The sequence below is a fragment of the Pristiophorus japonicus genome, chromosome 19 (genome assembly GCF_044704955.1).
Source record: "Pristiophorus japonicus isolate sPriJap1 chromosome 19, sPriJap1.hap1, whole genome shotgun sequence".
NCBI lineage: Eukaryota > Metazoa > Chordata > Chondrichthyes > Pristiophoridae > Pristiophorus > Pristiophorus japonicus.
The window spans coordinates 5209524-5229707 of record NC_091995.1 but is presented as its reverse complement, the minus strand read 5'-3'; the positions used below and the strand labels follow the sequence as shown (position 1 = coordinate 5229707).

Below are 20184 nucleotides of genomic sequence, written 5' to 3'. Positions count from 1 at the left end.
TTCAACCCGCTCCTTAAAACCTCCCTCTTTGCCCGAGCTTTTGGTCATCTGCCGCAATTTCTTCCTACGTGGCTCGTGTCAAATTTATCTGTTTTGTCTCATAACACTTCTGTGGGATATTTTACTTCTTTAAAGGCGCTGTATAAATAGAAGTTGTTGTTGTTATGGTGGAAGCTGATTCAACAGTAACATTCAAAATGCAACTAGAAATATACCTGTAAAGGAAAAAATACAGGTCTATGGGGTAGAGCAGGGGGGCGGGACTAAGTAGATAAGTCTTTAAAGGAGCAGACACAGGCAAGATGGGACCAATGTCTGTGCTGTAGGATTCTATAATTTCAATATTTGAAAAGGCTGATGAATGTGAGATACTGGAACTCAACTTCAGTGCCATTCACAGACAGTGACTGTCACACCCACCGTACCACACACACCCACACAGTCACAACATGGAACTGTATCTGAATTACAATGTGAGTTCCAGGAGAATATTAAACTATTGGGGAACACAGAAATAATTACAAACTAAGTGTCAAGATCATGGCAAATGGAATAAAGGGCCCAAGTTACTGGTGGAGTTGAAAAAGGCACACCTCCGTGCAATGCGCCGTCTTGTTAAGACTAAAAAGCGCGCTAAAAACTAACCTTATAATTCTCCCCACTCCAGGAACCTTGGCGTGGCGTAGCAAAAGCTGTGGGGGGGGGGGTGCGGAGCTAGGGCCGTGCCGGCTCAACCCAGCTGGCAGGGGCTAGGGATCAGAGTTCTTCTGAGTGCCAGCAGCGTTGCGCATGCGCGTTGGAGCGTGCGCGCATGAGCAATGGCTCAGCAGGGCACTTTTCCCCCAGTCTGTCTTTGAATTATATCTAAAAGAGCAGGCAGGCAGACACAAGCTGCAAAATGGTGTCCTTGTACTGACCTATACTTTTAAGGCTAGGTGTTGGGCTTAACAGTGGAATGTAGAGACCCATTGGATATTGGTGGAACTGTACTGAACCGGTTAACTATATTTTTACTTCAATGAAACTGGCTTCCTTAACCCAGATTATTCATGGATCCACATTTTTTGTGGGGGGGAATCCAATGCCGTTGGTCATCGAGCCTGGGGTGTGTATACTGCAGAGTGCAGGTGATAGAGTGAGACCCCTATATTCCCAGTGAGTTCCGCTCCTGTAGGTGTCTATTAGTCAGAAACCTTGCTTCTCAGCCTGTTTACATTGGAGGAAATTGAGATATTTGTGTACGACTTCAGTTTATGGAAGTTTGTCAGGCGATTTCCTGAAATGGAAGTTGGATAAATTGCATTTGCGATAAATATTTCTTCAAACCTGGCATGGAAACAGTTACTTTTGGGTCACATCAGGAATAATCTAGTTTGAACCCAGATAAATTTCTGGCAGATGGCGCAGTGTGAAAATGGACCTGATGGTTCAGTTATTTCCTACTGCCAAAGGTTTTCTTCATATATGCTCGTACGAAAAGTCGTTCTTTAATATGCAGAATACCGTGACTGAACAAGACTATATAGATGTTTCGTTGCTCGTCAAAGGAAATGCCATTCAGATTGAAGCCTCCCATTCAGCCTTCAGCCTCCCCCCTCCCTCCCTCCCTCCTCCTCCCCCTCCACCTCCCCCCTCGCACTCCCTCCCTCCCCCCCCCAACACCTCACTGTCAGAAACACAGAGAGACACGGACAGAGACACAGAGAGAGGCTGACAGAAACACATAAAGGTCGGACTTCTATTTTTTATTTGTTATTTGCTCTCGGTAAAGGTTTTTCAGAACTTACAAAAGTGGACACTTACTCCATTCTAAGTTAGTTTGGAGTAAGTTTTCGCTGACGAAACTTGCAAAATAGGCCTAAGTAGCTGGACACACCCTCTTTTGAAAAAATATACCTGAACTAAAACAAACCTAAACTAACTCACTAGAACTGGAGCAAACTAAGTGCCGAGAATTGCGATTCCTAAGATACTCCAAATTAAACTAGTTGCTCCAAGAAAATTGGAGCAACTCCACCCAAAACTTGGGCCCATAATGTGGAGAAATGTATCCACTTTGGTAGGAAAGATAGAAAATCAGAATACTTTTTAAAATGGTGAGAGATTGGGACGTGTTGGTGTTCAGAACAACCTGGGTGTCCTTGTACACGCATGCCAGTTAACATGCAGCTACAGAAAGTAATTAAGAAAGCAAATATGATGTTGGCCTTTATTACAAGAGGATTTTAGTGTAACAGTAAGGCCGGCTTACCCCAATTATATAGGGCCCTGGTGATACCGCACCTGGAGTATTGTGTACAGTTTTGGTCTCCTTACCTCAGGAAGAATATACTTGCCATCGAGAAGGTTCACCAGACTGATTCCTGGGATGGTGCAATTGTCCTATGAGGAGAGATTGAGTAGGCTAGGCCTATATTCTCTGGAGTTTAGAAGAATAAGAGGTGATCTCATTGAAACATACAACATTCTTACACGGCTTGACAGGGTAGATGCAGGGAGATTGTTTCCTCTGGCTGGGGAGCCTAGAACCAGGGGTCACACTCTCAGAATAAGGGGTATTTAGAAATAAGGTGAGGAGGCATTTCTTCATGCAGAGAATGGTGAATCTCTGGAATTCTCTACCCAGGAGGGCTGTGGAGGCTCAGTATTTGAGTATATTCAAGACAGAGTTCGATAGATTTTTTAATATTAAGGGAATCAAGGGATATGGGGAACGTGCAGGAAAGTGGAGTTGAGACAGAACATCAGCCATGATATCATTGAATGGCAGAGCAGGCTCGAGGGGCTGAATGGCCCACACCTGCTCCTAATTCTTATGTTCTTATGATCACGGAACTCATTCCCGGGAGTCCTTTCATGCCCTGCCACAGCATTGAAACAGCCTTTTATCAAAGTCACAAATGACATCCTATGTGACTGCGACCATGGTAAATTATCCCTCGACATCCTTTGCGACCTGTTCACATCATCCCCCTCCAACACCTCTCCTCCTCCGGCCAGTTGTGTGGCACTACCCTCGGCTGCTTCAATTCCTTTCTATCCAGGTGTCACCTGCAATGGCTTCTCTTCCTGTGCCCCCAAGGATCTATCCTTGGCCCCCTCCTACTTCTTATCTAATGCTGCCCCAGGTGACATCATCTGAAAACACAAGGTCAGTTTCCACATGTACGCTGATGAAACCCACCTCTACATCACCACCACCTCCCTCGAACCCTCCAATACCTCTGATCTGTTGCACTGTTTGTATGATATCCAATATTGGACGAGCAGAAATTTCCTCCCGCACCAGCCTGAGTCCACCTGCTGCTGAAGCCCCCATCCATACCTTTGTTACCGCTAGACTTGATTATTGTCATGCTCTCCTGGGCTGCCTCACATCTTCTACCCTCAAATTTAATGGAGGAAGGCCAATGGAATCTTGGCCTTTATTGCGAAGGGGGGTGGAGTATTAAAAACACAGAAGTCCTGCGACAGTTATAGAGTATTGGTGGGGCCACACCTGGAATACTGCGTGCAGTTTTGCTCTCCATTTTTAAGAAAGGATATACTTGCTTTGGAGGCAGTTCAGAGAAGGTTCACTAGGAGGATTCCGGAGACGAGGGGCGTTGACTTATGAGGAAAGGTTGAGGAGTTGGGCCTCTACTCATTGGTATTCAGAAGAATGAGAGGTGATCTTATCGAAATGTATAAGATTATGAGGGGGCCTGACAAGGTGGATGCAGAGAGGATGTTTCCACTGATGGGGGAGACTAGAACTAGAGGGCATAATCTTAGAATAAGGGGCCGCTCATTTAAAACTGAGATGAGGAGGAATTTCTTCTCTCAGAGGGTTGTAAATCTGTGAAATTCGCTGCCTCAGAGAACTGTGGAAGCCAGGTCATTGAATAAATTTAAGACAGAAATGGACAGCTCCTTAACCGATAAGGGAATAAGGAGTTATGGAGAGCGGGCAGGGAAGTGGAGCTGACTCCATGATTGGATCAGCCATGATCGTATTAAATGGTGGAGCGGGCTCGAGGGGCCGAATGGCCTATTCCTGCTCCTATTTCTTATGTTCTAATGTTAAACAATATTTGCAGTCACATCTAACCACTGAAGATATGTTTCGAGTTTATTTCTGTGCCCGCCCGTACCCACATTTATCTTCACAAGATAGTAACGTTTTCTGTCAGGATGAACTTGAGCTCATCCAAAGCTATACTTCCGGTGTCCTAACTCGCATCAAGTCCCGTTTACCCATTACCCTGTGCTCACTGATCCACATTGGCTCCTGGTCTGTAATGCCTCGATTTTAAAATTCTCATCCTTGATTTCCAATCTCTCCGTGGCCTCACCCCACCCTGTCTCTGTAATCACCGACAGCTCTCCGAAATCTCCAACTCCTCCTTGTCTGTCCCCGATTTCAATCGCTCCACCACTGGTGGCCGTGCCTTCTGTTGCCGAGGCCCTAAGCTCAGGAATTCCCTCCTTAAACTTCGCCACCTCTCTACTTCTCTAGGTCCACCTTTGAACACGCTCCTTTAAACCTATCTCTTTGACAAATCTTTCGGTCAACTCCGCTGATATCTCCTCATATGGCTGGGTGTCAAATGTTGTTGATAACACTGCTGTGAAGTGGCTAGGGATTTTCGACGCAGTTAAAGGCGCTATATAAATGTACGTTTTTGTTGTTAGGCTTTGGGCATTCTGGGATTCAGCAGACAGTGTGAGAGACGCTTATCTCCACATCGATAGCAGAACCGCCCCGGAATAGACAAAACAATCGGTTTAAATCAGTTTGGAATTTTTCAACAAATGTTGCATTTATTTTAATTCTCATCGGTTATTTTGTGACTGTGTGAAGTTTCACTGAACTGACCCACAATATAATCCTCACCTTCAGAAATATCAGTCCGTCTTTTTGTTCCATCTGTTTCTGCAACTTTGAGAGCTCCTCCTGAATAGAATTTGAATTCTCTTGAATTTCCCAAAGGTTTTTCTCCATTCTTTCTACAATCTTATGCTCTTATATTCTTATGTTCTTCCCCTCTTGTTCTCTGAGATCTCGGATTAAACGCTGCTCTTTCTCAGTGAGAATCTGGTGCATTTTAGTGAACTCGGATGTGATGCGGGTCTGCAGACTGCTCGACTGTTCCTACCAAATGAAATGTGAAACATAATTAATGTACCGCGATAGAAGGAACAAAACTAACCGAGATCCCAGAAAATCAGCTCAGGGAGACCTTCCCCTAACTCCGGAAATCTGCTGTTTCTGTTTTAATTCCGTTTCTAGAGCCGCCGATTTCTTCTCTGTGAGAGAATCTAAGGAAGATTTCAGCCGCTCCTGGGATTGGGAGAGAAAATCATAGAATTAAATTGTTAGACCATGAAAATGTGATAAAATAATCAGGTGATCCAATCTGTTCCCTTTTACCATGTAAAATACAACAGCTTCTTTAATGGGCATGACGCGATGCTCTCTGTGTTCCCGCGCATCTCTACAGATCACACAGATCAGTTTCTTGTCAGTTTCACAAAACAGCTTCAGTTCTTCCTTGATAAGTCCCTTGCTATACAGTATAAATGCACACGAGGCCCATACTTGAGAGAATGTCAGTCTGTGATCTGTCCTTTATTCCTTAGCACTCAAGTGCAGGAAGTGGGTGGAGCTTCCCCTTTTATATCTGAAGGTCTAGGTTAGGAGTGTCTCCCACAAGTTCACCACCTAGTGTTCAATGTTCTCACAGTGTACAACTTAGGTCAGTTTATACATGGGTTACAATGCTGGTTGAATACATGATATCACCTCCTCCGCAAAGTCTTATTGGGATCACAGGTTGAGTCTCTCTGGTGGTTTACGCTCCCTTGTAGAGCGCCTGAGTTGGGGCTCCGGTTGTTGGGCGCTGGCCTGAGTGTCTGCTGTTTGCGGTGCCAGGCCTGTCCGGACTGCCCACAGTGACTCGGCTCTCGTCCCTTTGGTTCCTGTGTTCGGTCATCTGTGGTGGAGTGAACTCTACATCGTGTTCTTCCTCTGCTTCTTCTATGGGGTTGCTGAACCTCCTTTTTGTTTGATCCACATGTTTGCAGCAGATTTGTCCATTGGTAAGCTTAACTACCAGAATCCTATTTCTCTCTTTGGCAATCACAGTGCCTGCGAGCCATTTGGGCCCTGCAGCGTAGTTGAGGACAAAAACAGGATCATTTACATCAATACATCGCGCCCTCGCATTCCTGTCATGGTAGTGATATTGTGACTGGCGCCTGCTCTTGACAATTTCTTTCATGATGGGGTGTATAAGGGATAACCGGGTTTTGAGCGTCCTTTTCATTAGTAGCTCTGCGGGTGGAACCCCTGTGAGCGAGTGTGGTCAGGATCTATAGGCCAACAGGAGGCGTGATAAGCACCTTTGTAGGGAACCCCCTTGGATTCTGAGCATCCCCTGTTTGATTATCTGCACTGCTCGTTCTGCCTGGCTGTTTGAGGCCGGCTTGAATGGTGCCGTTCTAACATGGTTAATTCCATTGCCTGCCATGAAGTCCTGGAATTCAGTGCTTGTGAAGCATGGGCCATTGTCGCTGACCAAGATGTCCGGTAGACCGTAGGCGGCGAACATTGCCCGTAGACTTTCTACCATGGCAGAAGATGTGCTTGAATTTAAAATGTCATACTCGATCCATTTGGAGTAGGCGTCTACTACAACCAAAAACATTTTCCCCATGAAAGGACCTGCGTAGTCCACATGGATGCGTGACCAAGGCTTGGCGGGCCATGGCCAGGGGCTAAGGGGGGCTTCCCTGGGTGCATTGCCCAGCTGGGCACATGTATTGCACCCACAAACACAAAGTTCCAGATCTGCGTCTTTCCCTGGCCACCAAACGTGTGACCTGGCAATTGCCTTCATCGTGACAATGCCCGGATGCTCATTGTGGAGTTCTCTGATGAACACCTCTCTGCCCATCTGGGGCATGACTACGCGGTTTCCCCACAGTAGGCAATCGGCCTGAATCGAGAGTTCATCCTTGCGCCTGTGAAATGGTTTAAATTTCTCAGGGCATGCCCTGTACGTGGCTGCCCAGTCCCCATTCAGGACACATTTCTTGAATAGAGACAATAGCGGGTCTCTATTTGTCCAGACTTCAATCTGACGGGCTGTCACGGGTGAGCCTTCGCTTCCGAAAGCTTCAACAGCCATGAACATCTCAGCATCATGCTCGGTAGCCCCCTCAGTGGTGGCTAGTGGGAGCCTGCTGAGTGCATCGGCGCAGTTTTCGGTGCCCGGTCTGTGCTGAATTGTGTAGTCATAGGCGGCTAACGTAAGTGCCCACCTCTGTATGCGGGCCGATGCGTTTGCATTTATGGCCTTGTTGTCGGCCAAAAGGGATGTTCGGGGTTTGTGATCTGTCTCCAACTCAAATTTCCTGCCAGCAGGTACTGGTGCATTTTCTTTACCGCATGTACACATGCGAGCACCTCCTTTTCTACCATCCCGTAGCCCCTTTCTGCCTGGGGCAGACTTCTGGAGGCATAAGCTACTGGCTGTAACTGACCCTTGGCATTGACATGCTGCAACACATACCCGACACCATAGGATGACGCATCGCACATTAACACAAGTTTCTTACATGGGTCATATAGCGTTAACAGATTGTTGGAACATAACAAATTGCGTGCTCTATTAAAAGCCCTTTCCTGGCTGTCCCCCCAGACCCATTCGCGACCTCTGCGTAGGAGCACCTGTAGCGGCTCTAGCAGGGTGCTCAATTTGGGAAGAAAGTTACCAAAATAGTTCAGGAGCCCTAGGAATGAACGCAGCTCCGTCGTGTTACGGGGTCTGGGTGCTCTCTGGATCGCTTCCGTCTTGGACGCAGGAGGGCTGATCCCGTCTGCTGCTACCCTCATCCCCAGGAATTGTACCTCTGGAGCTAGGAAGACACACTTCGCCTTTTTCAGTCGCAGCCCTACCTGGTCCAGTCTGCGTAGCACCTCCTCCAGGTTGTAGAGGTGTTCTTCAGTATCGTAACCCGTGATGAGGATGTGGTCCTGAAAAACCACCGTCTCTGGAATCAACTTGAGGAGGCTTTCCATATTTCGTTGGAAGATCGCGGCGGCCGAGTGAATCCCGAACGGACATCTGTTGTACTCAAACAACCCCTTGTGTGTCATGATGGTGGTCAGCTTCTTCGACTCACTCGCCAGCTCCTGGGTCATGTAAGCTGAGGTCAGGTCCAATTTTGAAAAAAGTTTGCCACCGGTTAGCGTTGCAAAGAGGTCCTCCACTCTCGGTAGCGGGTACTGGTCTTGGACTGACACCCGATTGATGGTGGCCTTGTAATCGCCACATATCCTGACCGACCCATCCGCCTTGAGCACCGGCACAATCGGGCTCGCCCAATCACTGAATTCGACTGGCGAGATGATGCCTTCCCTCAGCAGGCGGTCCAATTCGCCTTCTATCTTTTCCCGCATCACGTACGGCACCGCTCTGGCCTTGTGGTGTACTGGTCTGGCGTCCGGGTTTATGTAAATCACTACCTTGGCCCCCATGAAAGTGCCAATGCTGGGTTGAAATAATGAGTCAAATTTGTCCAGGACCTGTGAGCATGATACTCACTCCACAGAGGAAATTGCATTGACATCGCCCCATTTCCAGTTCATGACAGCAAGCCAACTCCTCCCCAGTAGTGCGGGGCCGTCCCCTGGGACAATCCAGAGTGGCAACCTGTTCTCCAAATCTTTGTGGGTCACGACTATCGTGGCGCTGCCTAGCACCGGAATGATCTGCTTTGTGTAAGTCCGTAGCTGTGCGTCAATCGGCGATAATTTTGGCCTCCTGGCCTTGGATGCCCACAACTTTTCGAACTGTCTGATACCCATCAGGGACTGACTGGCACCCATGTCTAACTCCATTGATACTGGGATGCAATTGAGGAGCACTTTCATCATTATCGGTGGCGTCCTGGTGTATGAACTGTATACGTGCTCCACATGAACTCGCTGAACTTCAGCTTCCAGCGATTTCCTCCAGTGTCCATTTCTGCAATTTCTGCAGGTATTTTGCTCATCTCTGCAAAATCCGGCTGAGTGTGTGCCTCCACGCCTCCAGCATGAGTTGCGGTTTGAAACAAAAGGTCCCTTGCCAGTCGATCGTCCCTGACTGCCCCTGTTATTGCACCATTAACAGGTGTTGATGGCCCCATTGTCACTTGCAATGGCGTAAATCGCTGTTTAGCTTGCCATTGTCTCTGTCGAACTCCCCCTCTGGGTTCAACTACATGTTGGGGCATGCCTGACTGTCCTTGTCTGCCTGGAGAACTGTGTGCTGCTTTAACAATGTTGAATCTCGGTCCCAACCATTCCTTAACACAGTACCTCTCGTCTGTTCTGCTAGTGGCCATGCTCGCGCGGTTTAAATCCCAGTTTCTTGTCGCCATTGATACGTCCTTACTACACAGTATAAATACACACGAGGTCCATGCTTGAGAGAAGCTCAGTCTGTGACCTGTCCTTTATTCCTTAGCACTCAAGTGATGAAGGTGGGTGGAGCTTCCCCTTTTATACCTGAAGGTCCAGGTTAGGAGTGTCTCCCACCTAGTGGTCAGTGTTCTCACGGTGTACAACTTTGGTCAGTTTATACATGGGTTACAATGCTGGTTGAATGCATGACACTTTGTGTGTCGAAGTATTTTCTAACTTCACTCCTGAAAGGCCTGGCTATAATTTTTAGATCATGTCCCGAGTGCTAGACTCCCCAAGCAGCGGAAATACTTGCTCTCAGTTCCCCTTAATCTCTTGAAAACTTCGATCAAATCACGTCTGTAACTTCTAAATTCCAGGGATGGGTCAAATAAGGATCCAGAGCAAGGTGCAAATAAAAAAAAACGTTTAGTCCATGATTCTGGGACGTAATTATTCCCCAAACCGCTTAAAACAAATAAACGCCGCTTCTATTGTGCAGTTTAATAACAGGCTTGGCAGCAGAGGTGTTGCTGATTGATCTCAAACACCGCCATGTAGCGCCACCTTCTGCCTGTGGAGCAACATTACAGGCAGGAAGGTCACCGGGTTCCTGCAGTTCACAGCTCATTCCACCCAGTGAGTTCCCCTCCACAATTCACCATCCATTTGTTTCTTCTCCCACCTCCCCGCTGCTCTCTCTCTCCCCGCCCCCCGCTGTGACAGACTGATGCCCATCAGTTTGCAGGAGACAGGGTGAAATTATGGGATGGGCCTGTTAGTGACCTTTAACCCCGCAGATTGTCAGCGGGGCGGAGTTTTTCCCGTCATTCTGTCCCGGATTGAAGAAGGGAAAGATTCTCTCAGTGAAAGTGTGGGTGAAAGTGTGGAGATGGGACATGTTGTCCGCATTGTAAAATGACACCTGTCCGCCCTCATAGTCCAGGTACACCCCGATCTTCCGGGGCTTCACACTCGGGGTGAGGGGGGTCAGTGAGGGGGAGGTGCCGGCAAAATAGTCACTTCCGCGATACAGCCCCACAATCCAGTATACGGTCTCTGGGCTCAGGGTGAATATCCCTCTCCTCCCGGCAGACTCTCGGGTCACTCCCAGACCCCACTCAGTCTTGTCCCCCACCTTCACCTCCCAGTAGTGTCTCCCTGATGTGAATTCCTCCGATCCCAGGACACAGAGCCAGCGATCAAACCTCTCCGGGGTGTCAGGGAGCGGCTGTAGTCTGTCTCCGAGTCTCACACGGGTCCGACCCTCAGACAGGATGAGCCAGGGACTCGCTGTGTTCGGATCCAGAGTCAGAGAGGCTGGAGCTGGGGGAAAGTTAAAGTAACACAGTCAGTGATTTAGTTTCTTGCTGTGATTTATTCAAACACTTTCCTGTTTAAAGAGCCCACTCGGGCTCTGGGTTGTGATCCTGGAATCTGCTGCCGCTCCAGGCTTTACGTCCCGGGGGTCGATTTCGGGCCCGACTCAGCGCAGTCAGTGCCCAGAGATAAAGACCCGGAAACCACTGGAGACAGCAGGGTGGGGGTGGGCAGAGAGAGATGGTGGGGGGGAGACTGGGGTTTAAGCAGCTGTTTCCAAAGGCCACAAGGAAAGTAGTGTTGTAAATAAAGTATTTCACAGGTAAGACAGAGTCCAGTATAAGGAATGCGATGGAAATAAACACACTGCAATTACATCTGAAGGAGAAACTTACATTTCTAATGTTCCTGACAAATGCCTCAAAGCACTTCCCACAATGTATTACTTCACATACACTCCGCAAAAAGTATTTGGGAGTGATTTACGTCTCACAATCGCCCGGATTTACACCGTAAACGGAGCAGTAACGAGACAAAAACCACCCGCAGTGCTTCCCACCTGGTTCCCACCAAGGCACGCCGGGAAATTATGCCGCATCCGCAAAATAGGAATCCAGCGCTCCCGCACTAAACATGGGGGAAGCCTCATTAGTTTATACAAACCGGATCCCAGAATGTACATGGGACCCCAGTGCAATCTTGATCTTCCATTGGACGGTGCGTGAGCTGTGCAAGTCCCACCCAGTGGAACAGTCTGTAGAATGGCCCAACCTGTGGTCCTTAAAGGGACCGCTGGAACCCTCACAGGTAATGATGCAAGGAGTTAGTTCCCTCCGGTGTCCTGGACAATATTTATCCATCAACCAACATCATGAAAACAGGTTATCTGGTCATTATCACGTTGCTGCTTGTGGGAGCTTGCTGTGCATAAACTGGTTGTGGCGTTTCCTACATTACAACAGTGACTACACTTTAAAAACTCTTCATTGTCTGTAAAGAGCTTTGGGACGTCCTGAGGTCGTGAAGGTCGGATATAAAAACACGTTCTTTCTATTTATTCTCTGTGTAACAGCTTCTCTGTGGCCGGGAGGTGCATGAATTGTCCTGCCCGCTGCTGGCTGCTCCTCGGCTTTGCCCCTTCGCCCCACAACCCCCACCATCCTACCTCCTCCCCCCCCGGATATATTTTCCTGTCATTCTCTGAGTTTGAGACTGTCGCTACTTTGTTGTAGACTCTGTGACTGTGTTAAACCTCTGGATGTTTATCTTCTCTCTGCGGTTTAGGATCTTGAATACTTCAGTAAGATCACCCCAAGCCCTCCCTTATCCAGTGCAAAGACTCCTGACTTCCAGACTAGACACGGACATCAGTGATCATTTAATCCGGGGTCTGGGAGCCGGTTTAGGCCCCTCTCATCTGGATTTAATGATCATGAAAAGGAATATAGGAGATTTACCGGGGTTAATGGCGTCTATCATGTCTCTCCACGTTGTGTACTGTAAAGGGCCGTTGAACTTTCCGATAGACAGGGCGCCATCTGCTACTGACAGCACGGGATAGTCCTCACTAAGCTTGTAAATATTACACAGTTAATGTTATAAATTGACCATAAACACTTCACCAAACTGTGCAGAGATTCTGTAAAGTGCATGTCCTACTTCCTCTTCCGACAAGCTTCCTCCTGAAATAAATAAAACACAAACAGTGAGGACAGTAAAAGACTTTCACAAATCTTGGAGAAGTGAGTAGGGATTTTATTATCAATGGCTTGTGATGATCTGGAATGCACTGACTGACAGGGTTGAGGAAGCAGATTTAACAGTAATTGTCAAAAGCGAATTGGAAATACACTTGATAGATCCAAGTATAAGAATACATAAGAATCAGAGTGTGATACAGCACAGAAGGAGGCCATTCGGCCCATCGTGCCTGTGAACCTTCAGAGACAGTCGCCACTTCTCGGGCCATTTTAATGGGGAAATCTTTCCTGCAGCACTGATATCCTGCCAGCAGGTGGCAGCGGTGCACCGTGTAACACTGAAAGACTTGCGATCAGACAGTGTCTCAGGGACTGGGAGGGCAGCACTTGCAGTGTTCAAATACAACAGTGCCGACATTTCTTCAAAAGTACTTCGAGCACTTTAAAGCGCTTTGGGACGTCCTGGGGTCTTCTGTGTACCTGTCACCGGATATCACTTCCTGACATTCAGGGCACTTTGTGCTTTCGGATGAGCGGCTGCAATCATTAACACAATTCAGTTTATCAATCTCGATCTCACACCGTGTGTCACCAGAGGGTTTGTGGTCGGCAGTGAGTTCGGTCTGGAGCAAAGTGCACTGGAATCTGGATCCCCACCCATCCCCGCCTCCTCCCTCCCTCTCTCTCCCTCCTCCCACTGCCAACACCCCAGGGACCGTTACCCTCCCGGACAGGGCTCAATTATTCCCCTCGGCTCTCTAACCCTGTTAGTCCTTCAAACTGCTCTAGGTTTTGTCTCCCTGTGTAAAAGTCGACGGGACATACACAAGTGTATAATAATAGTTCCCCGAATATTGCAGTGAATTCATCAGGAAATCGCTGAACTGAATTCAAGGCAACAACATCGAAACTGAAAGCGGATTGAACCAGGAAGTGCTGAAACTCAATCATGGCTTCTAATCAGCGGGCCCAGAGTTTTGCTGAGGAATTAAATTGTCCCATTTGTCTGGATTTCTTCACCGATCCGGTAATACTGGAGTGTGGGCACAACTTCTGCCGCTCCTGTATCACACGGTGCTGGGCAAAGAAGAGGAGAATCTCCTGCCCGGAATGTAGAGCGGAGTTTTCGAAAAGAAACCTCAAGGCTAATCGGGCCTTAGCGAGACTGGCTGAGAAAGTGCGAATATTAAACTTGAATCTGAAAGAGAAGGAACGTAAACTTCACTGTGAGGAACATCACGAAGAACTGAAGCTGTTTTGTGAAACTGACAAGAAACTGATCTGTTACACTTGTAGAGATGCGCGGGAACACAAATCGCATAACTTCATGCCCATTAAAGAAGCTGTTAGAATCTACAAGGTAAAAGGGAACAGATTGGATCACCTGATTATTTTATCACATTTTCATGGTCTAACACTTTAATTCTGTGATTTTCTCTCCCAATCCCAGGATCGGCTGAAATCTTCCTTAGATTCTCTCACAGAGAAGAAATCGGCGGCTCTAGAAACGGAATTAAAACAGAAACAGCAGATTTCCGGAGTTAGGGTAAGGTCTCCCTGAGCTGATTTTCTGGGATCTCGGTTAGTTTTGTTCCCTCTATCGCGGTACATTAATTATGTTTCACATTTCATTTGGTAGGAACAGTCGAGCAGTCTGCAGACCCGCATCACATCCGAGTTCACTAAAATGCACCAGATTCTCACTGAGAAAGAGCAGCGTTTAATCCGAGATCTCAGGGAACAAGAGGGGAAGATTGTAGAAAAAATGGAGAAAAACCTTCGAGAAATTCAAGAGAATTTAAATTCTATTCAGGAGGAGCTCTCAAAGTTACAGAAACAGATGGAGCAAAAAGACGGACTGATATTTCTGAAGGTGAGGATTATATTGTGGGTCAGTTCAGTGAAACTTCACACAGTCACAAAATAACCGATGACAACTGAAATAAATGCAGCATTTGCTGAAAAATTCGAAACTGATTTAAACCGATTATTTTGTCTATTCCCGGCCGGTTCTGTTGTTGTCACTGAACTAATCGGCTCCCACTGTGTCCGCACATTCCCGGGAATACCTGCCACCTCCCGGGAATAAGTTGTTGTGTGTGGGTGTGTGTGGCACTGTGGGTGTGACAGTCACTGTGGGTTTGACAGTCACTGTGTCTGTGAGAGGCACTGATACGAACATATGAACAATGACGGACAGGTAAAGACCATCTGGGCCTGTCCCAGGTTCCGATACCTTGTGTATCACAACATATCCAGTCCACCCTCCCCGAAACCATGTGATCTTCTGGGAGAGGCAAAAACAGATTAAAAAAACCCGGGCCAATTAGGGGGAAAAATCTGCGAAATTCCTCTCTGACCCATCGAGGCAATCGAAACTAGTCCAGATCATCACTCTGGCCATTAAACTCCCTGTAATACCTACCTTCTGTTCGAGTTAATCTCCGCCGCAGCCAGAAACAAATCCAGCGTTTGCTCGAAGGAATTCAGTGAGTCTGCATCCACCACATGAGAGGGCAGCTTGTTTCAGAGGTCTACTATTCTGTGTGTAAAGAACCACCTCCTGACATCTAACCTAGATCTAGCCTTATAGAACTTAACTTTGTCCCCCTGGTCCTGCCTAGCCCATTGAAATAAACGGTCAGCTGGAACACTGTCGATTCCATTCATTATCATAAACCTCAATCATATCCCCCTTAAGTCTATACTGCTCCAAGGTAAAGAGTCCCAACTCATTTAACCTATCTTGATAACTAAGGTAACTTAGATTTGGAATTAGTCCAGTAACCCACTTCTGCACCCAGTCCAGAGCCTCAATATTAACCACCATGTAAGGAGACCAAAACTGGACATAGTATTACAAGTACGGCCTGACTAAGGTCTTGTACAAGGACAAAACAGTATGCCTCGTCTTATACTCAATTGTCCTATGGATACACTCCAATACCACATTTTCTCTAACTATTCCTGCATGGCACTGCTCATGTACCTTTAAGGATGTATGCACTAGAATGCCCAAATCTGTTTCTATCTCCACCATCTTTAATGCCGTTCCTGGAGGATGTATGAATATTGAGTTACAGTATCTGACACACAAATCAGAATGTTCAACTACTTACAACCATAGAATCTACACCACAAAAGGCCCACTGTGACTGTGCTGTCTCTTTGAGAGATATCCCAATAGTCCCACTCCCCCTGCTCTTTCCCCATAGCCCTGCATTTTTTTTTCCTTTCAAGTTTATTTCCAATTCACTTTTGACAATTACTGTTAAATCTGCTTCCTACACCCTGTCAGTCAGTGCATTCCAGATCATCACAAGTCATTGGTCAAAAAATTCTTACTCACTTCTCCAAGATTTGTGAATGTGATCCCCAGGTCTCTCTGTTCCTGCACCTCATTTAAAATTGTACCATTTAGTTTACAATGTCTCTCCTCATTCTTCCTTCCAAAATGCTTCACTTCACACTTCTCTGTGTTAAATTGTATCCGTCCTGTGTCTGCTCATTTCACCAGCCTGTCTGTGTCCTCCTGAAGTCTTTTACTGTCCTCACTGTTTGTGTTTTATTTATTTTAGGAGGAAGCTTGTCGGAAGAGGAGGTAGGACATGCTCTTTACAGAATCTCTGCACCGTTTGGTGAAATGTTTATGGTCAATTTATAACATTAACTGTGTAATATTTACAGGCTTAGTGAGGACAATCATTTGCTGTCAGTAGCAGATGGCGCCCTGTCTATCGGAAAGTTCAACGGCCCTTTACAGTACACAACGTGGAGAGAAATGATAGACGCCATTAACCCCGGTAAATCTCCTATATTCCTTTTCATGATCATTAAATCCAGATGAGAAGGGCCTAAACCGGCTCCCAGACCCCGGATTAAATGATCACTGATGTCTGTGTCTAGTCTGGAAATCAGGAGTCTTTGCACTGGATAAGGGAGGGCTTGGGGTGATCTTACTGAAGTATTCAAGATCCTAAACCGCAGAGAGAAGATAAACATCCAGAGGTTTAACACAGTCACAGAGTCTACAACAAAGTAGCGACAGTCTCAAACTCAGAGAATGGCGGGAAAATATATCCGGGGGGAGCAACGTGATAATGACCAGATAACCTGTTTTCATGATGTTGGTTGATGGATAAATATTGTCCAGGACACCGGACGGAGCTAACTCCTTGCATCATTCCCTGTGAGGGTTCCAGCGGTCCCTTTAAGGACCACAGGTTGGGCCATTCTACAGACTGTTCCACTGGGTGGGACTTGCACAGCTCACGCACCGTCCAATGGAAGACCAAGATTGCATTGGGGTTACATGTACATTATGGGATCCGGTTTGCATAAACTAATGAGGCTTCCCCCATGTTTAGTGCGGGAGCGCTGGATTCCTATTTCGCGGCTGCGGTATAATTTCCCGGCGGGCCTTGGTGGGAACCAGGTGGGAAGCACTGCGGGTGGTTTTTGTCTCGTTACTGCTCCGTTTACGGTGTAAATCCGGGCGATTGTGAGACGTAAATCACTCCCAAATACTTTATGCGGAGGGTATGGGAAGTAATACATTGTGGGAAGTGCTTTGAGGCATTTGTCAGGAACATTAGAAATGTAAGTTTCTCCTTCAGATGTAATTGCAGTGTGTTTATTTCCATCGCATTCCTTATACTGGACTTTGTCTTACCTGTGAAATATTTTATTCACAGCACTACTTTCCTTGTGGCCTTTGGCAACAGCTGCTGAAACCGCACTCACCCGCCTCCCCGCTCTCTTCCGCGCCCCGCCCACTCTCTCTCTCCATCCCCCGCTGTCTCCAGTGGTTTTCGGGTCTTTATCTCTGGGCACTGACTGCGCTGATTCTGGCCCGAAATCGACGTAAATCGACCCCCGGGGCGTAAACCCTGGAGCGGCAGCAGATTCCAGGATCACAACCCAGAGCCCGAGTGGGCTCTTTAAACAGGAAAGTGTTTGAATAAATCACAGCAAGAAACTAAATCACTGACTGTGTTACTTTAACTTTCCCCCAGCTCCAGCCTCTCTGACTCTGGATCCGAACACAGCGAATCCCTGGCTCATCCTGTCTGAGGGTCGGACCCGTGTGAGACTCGGAGACAAACAGCAGCCGCTCCCTGACACCCCGGAGAGGTTTGATCGCTGGCCCTGTGTCCTGGGATCGGAGGGATTCACATCAGGGAGACACTACTGGGAGGTGGAGGTGGGGAACAAGACTCGGTGGGAGATCGGAGTGACCCGAGAGACTGCCGGGAGGAAAGGAGCAATCACCCCGAGCCCAGAGACTGGATACTGGATTGTGTGGCTATATCGCGGAAGTGACTATGTTGCCCGCACCTCCCCCTCACTGACCTCCCTCACCCCGAGTGTGACGCCCCGGAAGATCGGGGTGTACCTGGACTATGAGGGCGGACAGGTGTCATTTTACAATGTGCACAACATGTCCCATCTCCACACTTTCACCCAGACTTTCACTGAGAGAATCTTTCCCCTCTTCAGTCCGGGACTGAATGATGGCGGGAAAAACTCCGCCCCGCTAACAATCTGCGGGGTTAAAGGTCACTAACAGGCCCATCCCATAACTCTTTTGGGCGGGGGGACAAAATAAACATTAGATCGAGTGCCCCCCGATCTGGGGGACACTGCAGACACTTTTAACTGCCCTCTTTATTTATTTTTTGTTTTTTGGGGTTTTTTTTGTGATTTTTTTGGGGGGCATTAAAACCATATAATTTACAAGTGCCCCCTATAAAAGGGGAGGGGGACACTAAAACCCAGCAATAAAAACAAATTAAACTTTAAAACATATAAAATCAAATTAAAATGTGGTTGCCGGGTGTGATGATGCTCTCCAGTCCCTCCGGCGCCCACCTCTCGCGGACCGGTGGAAGGCCCATCCCATAATTTCACCCTGCCTCCTGCAAACTGATGGGCGTCGGTCTCAGTCACAGCGGGGGGGGGGGGAGAGCGGGGTGAGGGGGAGAGAGCGGCGGGGGGGGGAGAGAGCGGGGGCGGGGGGGGGGGGAGAGAGCGGGGGCGGGAGGGGGAGAGAGCCGGGGGGCGGGGGAGGGGGAGAGAGCTGGGGGGCGGGGGGGAGGGGGAGAGAGCGGGGTGAGGGGGAGAGAGCCGGGGGGGGAGGGGGAGGGGGAGAGAGCCGAGGGGCGGGGGGGAGGGGGAGAGAGAGAGCAGCGGGGAGGGGGGAGAAGAAACAAATGGATGGTGAGTTGTGGAGGGGAACTCACTGGGTGGAATGAGCTGTGAACTGCAGGAACCCGGTGACCTTCCTGCCTGTAATGTTGCTCCACAGGCAGAAGGTGGCGCTACATGGCGGTGTTTGAGATCAATCAGCAACACCTCTGCTGCCAAGCCTGTTATTAAACTGCACAATAGAAGCGGCGTGTATTTGTTTTAAGCGATTTGGAGGAATAATTACGTCCCAGAGTCATGGACTAAACGCATTTTTTTTCATTTGCACCTTGCTCTGGATCCTTATTTTACCCATCCCTGGAATTTAGAAGTTTCAGACGTGATTTGATCGAAGTTTTCAAGATATTAAGGGGAACTGAGAGCAAGTATTTCCGCTGCTTGGGGAGTCCAGCACTCGGGACATGGTCTAAAAATTATAGTCAGGCCTTTCAGGAGTGAAGTTAGAAAATACTTCGACACACAAAGAGTGGGAGAAGTTTGGAATTTTCTTCTGCATACCGCAATTGATGCTGGATCAATTGTTAATTTTAAACCTGAGGTTGATAGATTTTCGTTAACCAAAGGTATTAAGGGATATGGGCCAAAGGCAGATATATGGAGTTAGGGCACAGCTCAGCCATGATCTCATTGAATGGCGGGACAGGCTCCAGGGGCTGAATGGACTCCTCCTGCTCCTATCCTGAACTAACGGGGCCAATTTTAAGAGCCCCCACCTGGTGTAACCGGAGTGATAGTCGCCTGGAAATGGCACTAAAGTTTACGCTGGTGCTTCAGCCATCGCCACCTTGGGTGGGGTCCTGAGATGGGCAGCGGGAACGCCCGCCTGTTTCAGGGGGGAAACCTCGTCAAACCGGGGTCCCATGACGTAGAGGACCCTGATTGCAATCCTGAGATACAAATGGGCGGAGTGAAGGCGCGTTGAGCGGCCGAACCAGCTGCTCTTCAGACACCCGCTGCTCTTCAAACACCCGCTGGAGGCCACTCAGAAATCCCGCAAAGTTTCTTTTATTTTGTTCTGTCTCTGCTTCTTTCTAAAATCTACAGATTTAAAAGAACATTCCTGACATCACTTAACCATTATATTTCAGATTTACTTCATTTTGTTCACAAATATTTTCAACCTTCCCCGTGTTCCATTCCCTTCAAGGCCGTTACTTAATCTTTTTTCAGAGAAGTGCAAAAATTCCATGTTGAAAGTCTCTTCTGTATTTTGTTCATTCATTCCTGGGATGTGATGGTGCAAGGCCAGCATTTATTGCCCATCCCTCATTACCCTTGAGAAGGGGGTGGTGAGCCGCCTTTTTGAACTGCTGCAGTCTGTGAGGTGAAGGTGCTCCCACAGTGCTGTTAGGGAGGGAGTTCCAGGATTTTGACCCAGCGACAATGAAGGAACAGCCGATATATTTCCAAGTGAGGATGGTGTATAACTTGGAGGGGAACTTGTAGCTGAGGGTGTTCCCATGTGCCTGCTGCCCTTGTCCCTCCAGGTGGTAGAGTTCATGGGTTTGGGAGTTGCTGCAGTGC

General features: G+C 47.9%; 2 protein-coding genes across 2 annotated transcripts; one reads left to right on the top strand and one right to left on the bottom strand.

Moving 5' to 3' along the window:
- Nucleotides 1-10211: 10211 nt before the first annotated feature.
- Nucleotides 10212-13404, bottom strand: LOC139230638 (zinc-binding protein A33-like). The gene is made up of 3 exons (XM_070862451.1): nt 13279-13404; nt 12211-12325; nt 10212-10759 (listed from the first exon to the last, which is right to left on the bottom strand). The coding sequence occupies exons 1-3, from the start codon at nt 13402-13404 to the stop codon at nt 10212-10214; spliced, it is 789 nt and encodes a 262-aa protein (XP_070718552.1).
- On the top strand, nt 13157-18019 carry LOC139230637 (zinc-binding protein A33-like). Its single transcript, XM_070862450.1, has 5 exons — nt 13157-13813; nt 13904-13999; nt 16032-16054; nt 16141-16256; nt 17469-18019. The coding sequence occupies exons 1-5, from the start codon at nt 13403-13405 to the stop codon at nt 18017-18019; spliced, it is 1197 nt and encodes a 398-aa protein (XP_070718551.1). The 5' UTR covers nt 13157-13402.
- The last annotated feature ends 2165 nt before the right edge of the window (nt 18020-20184 follow it).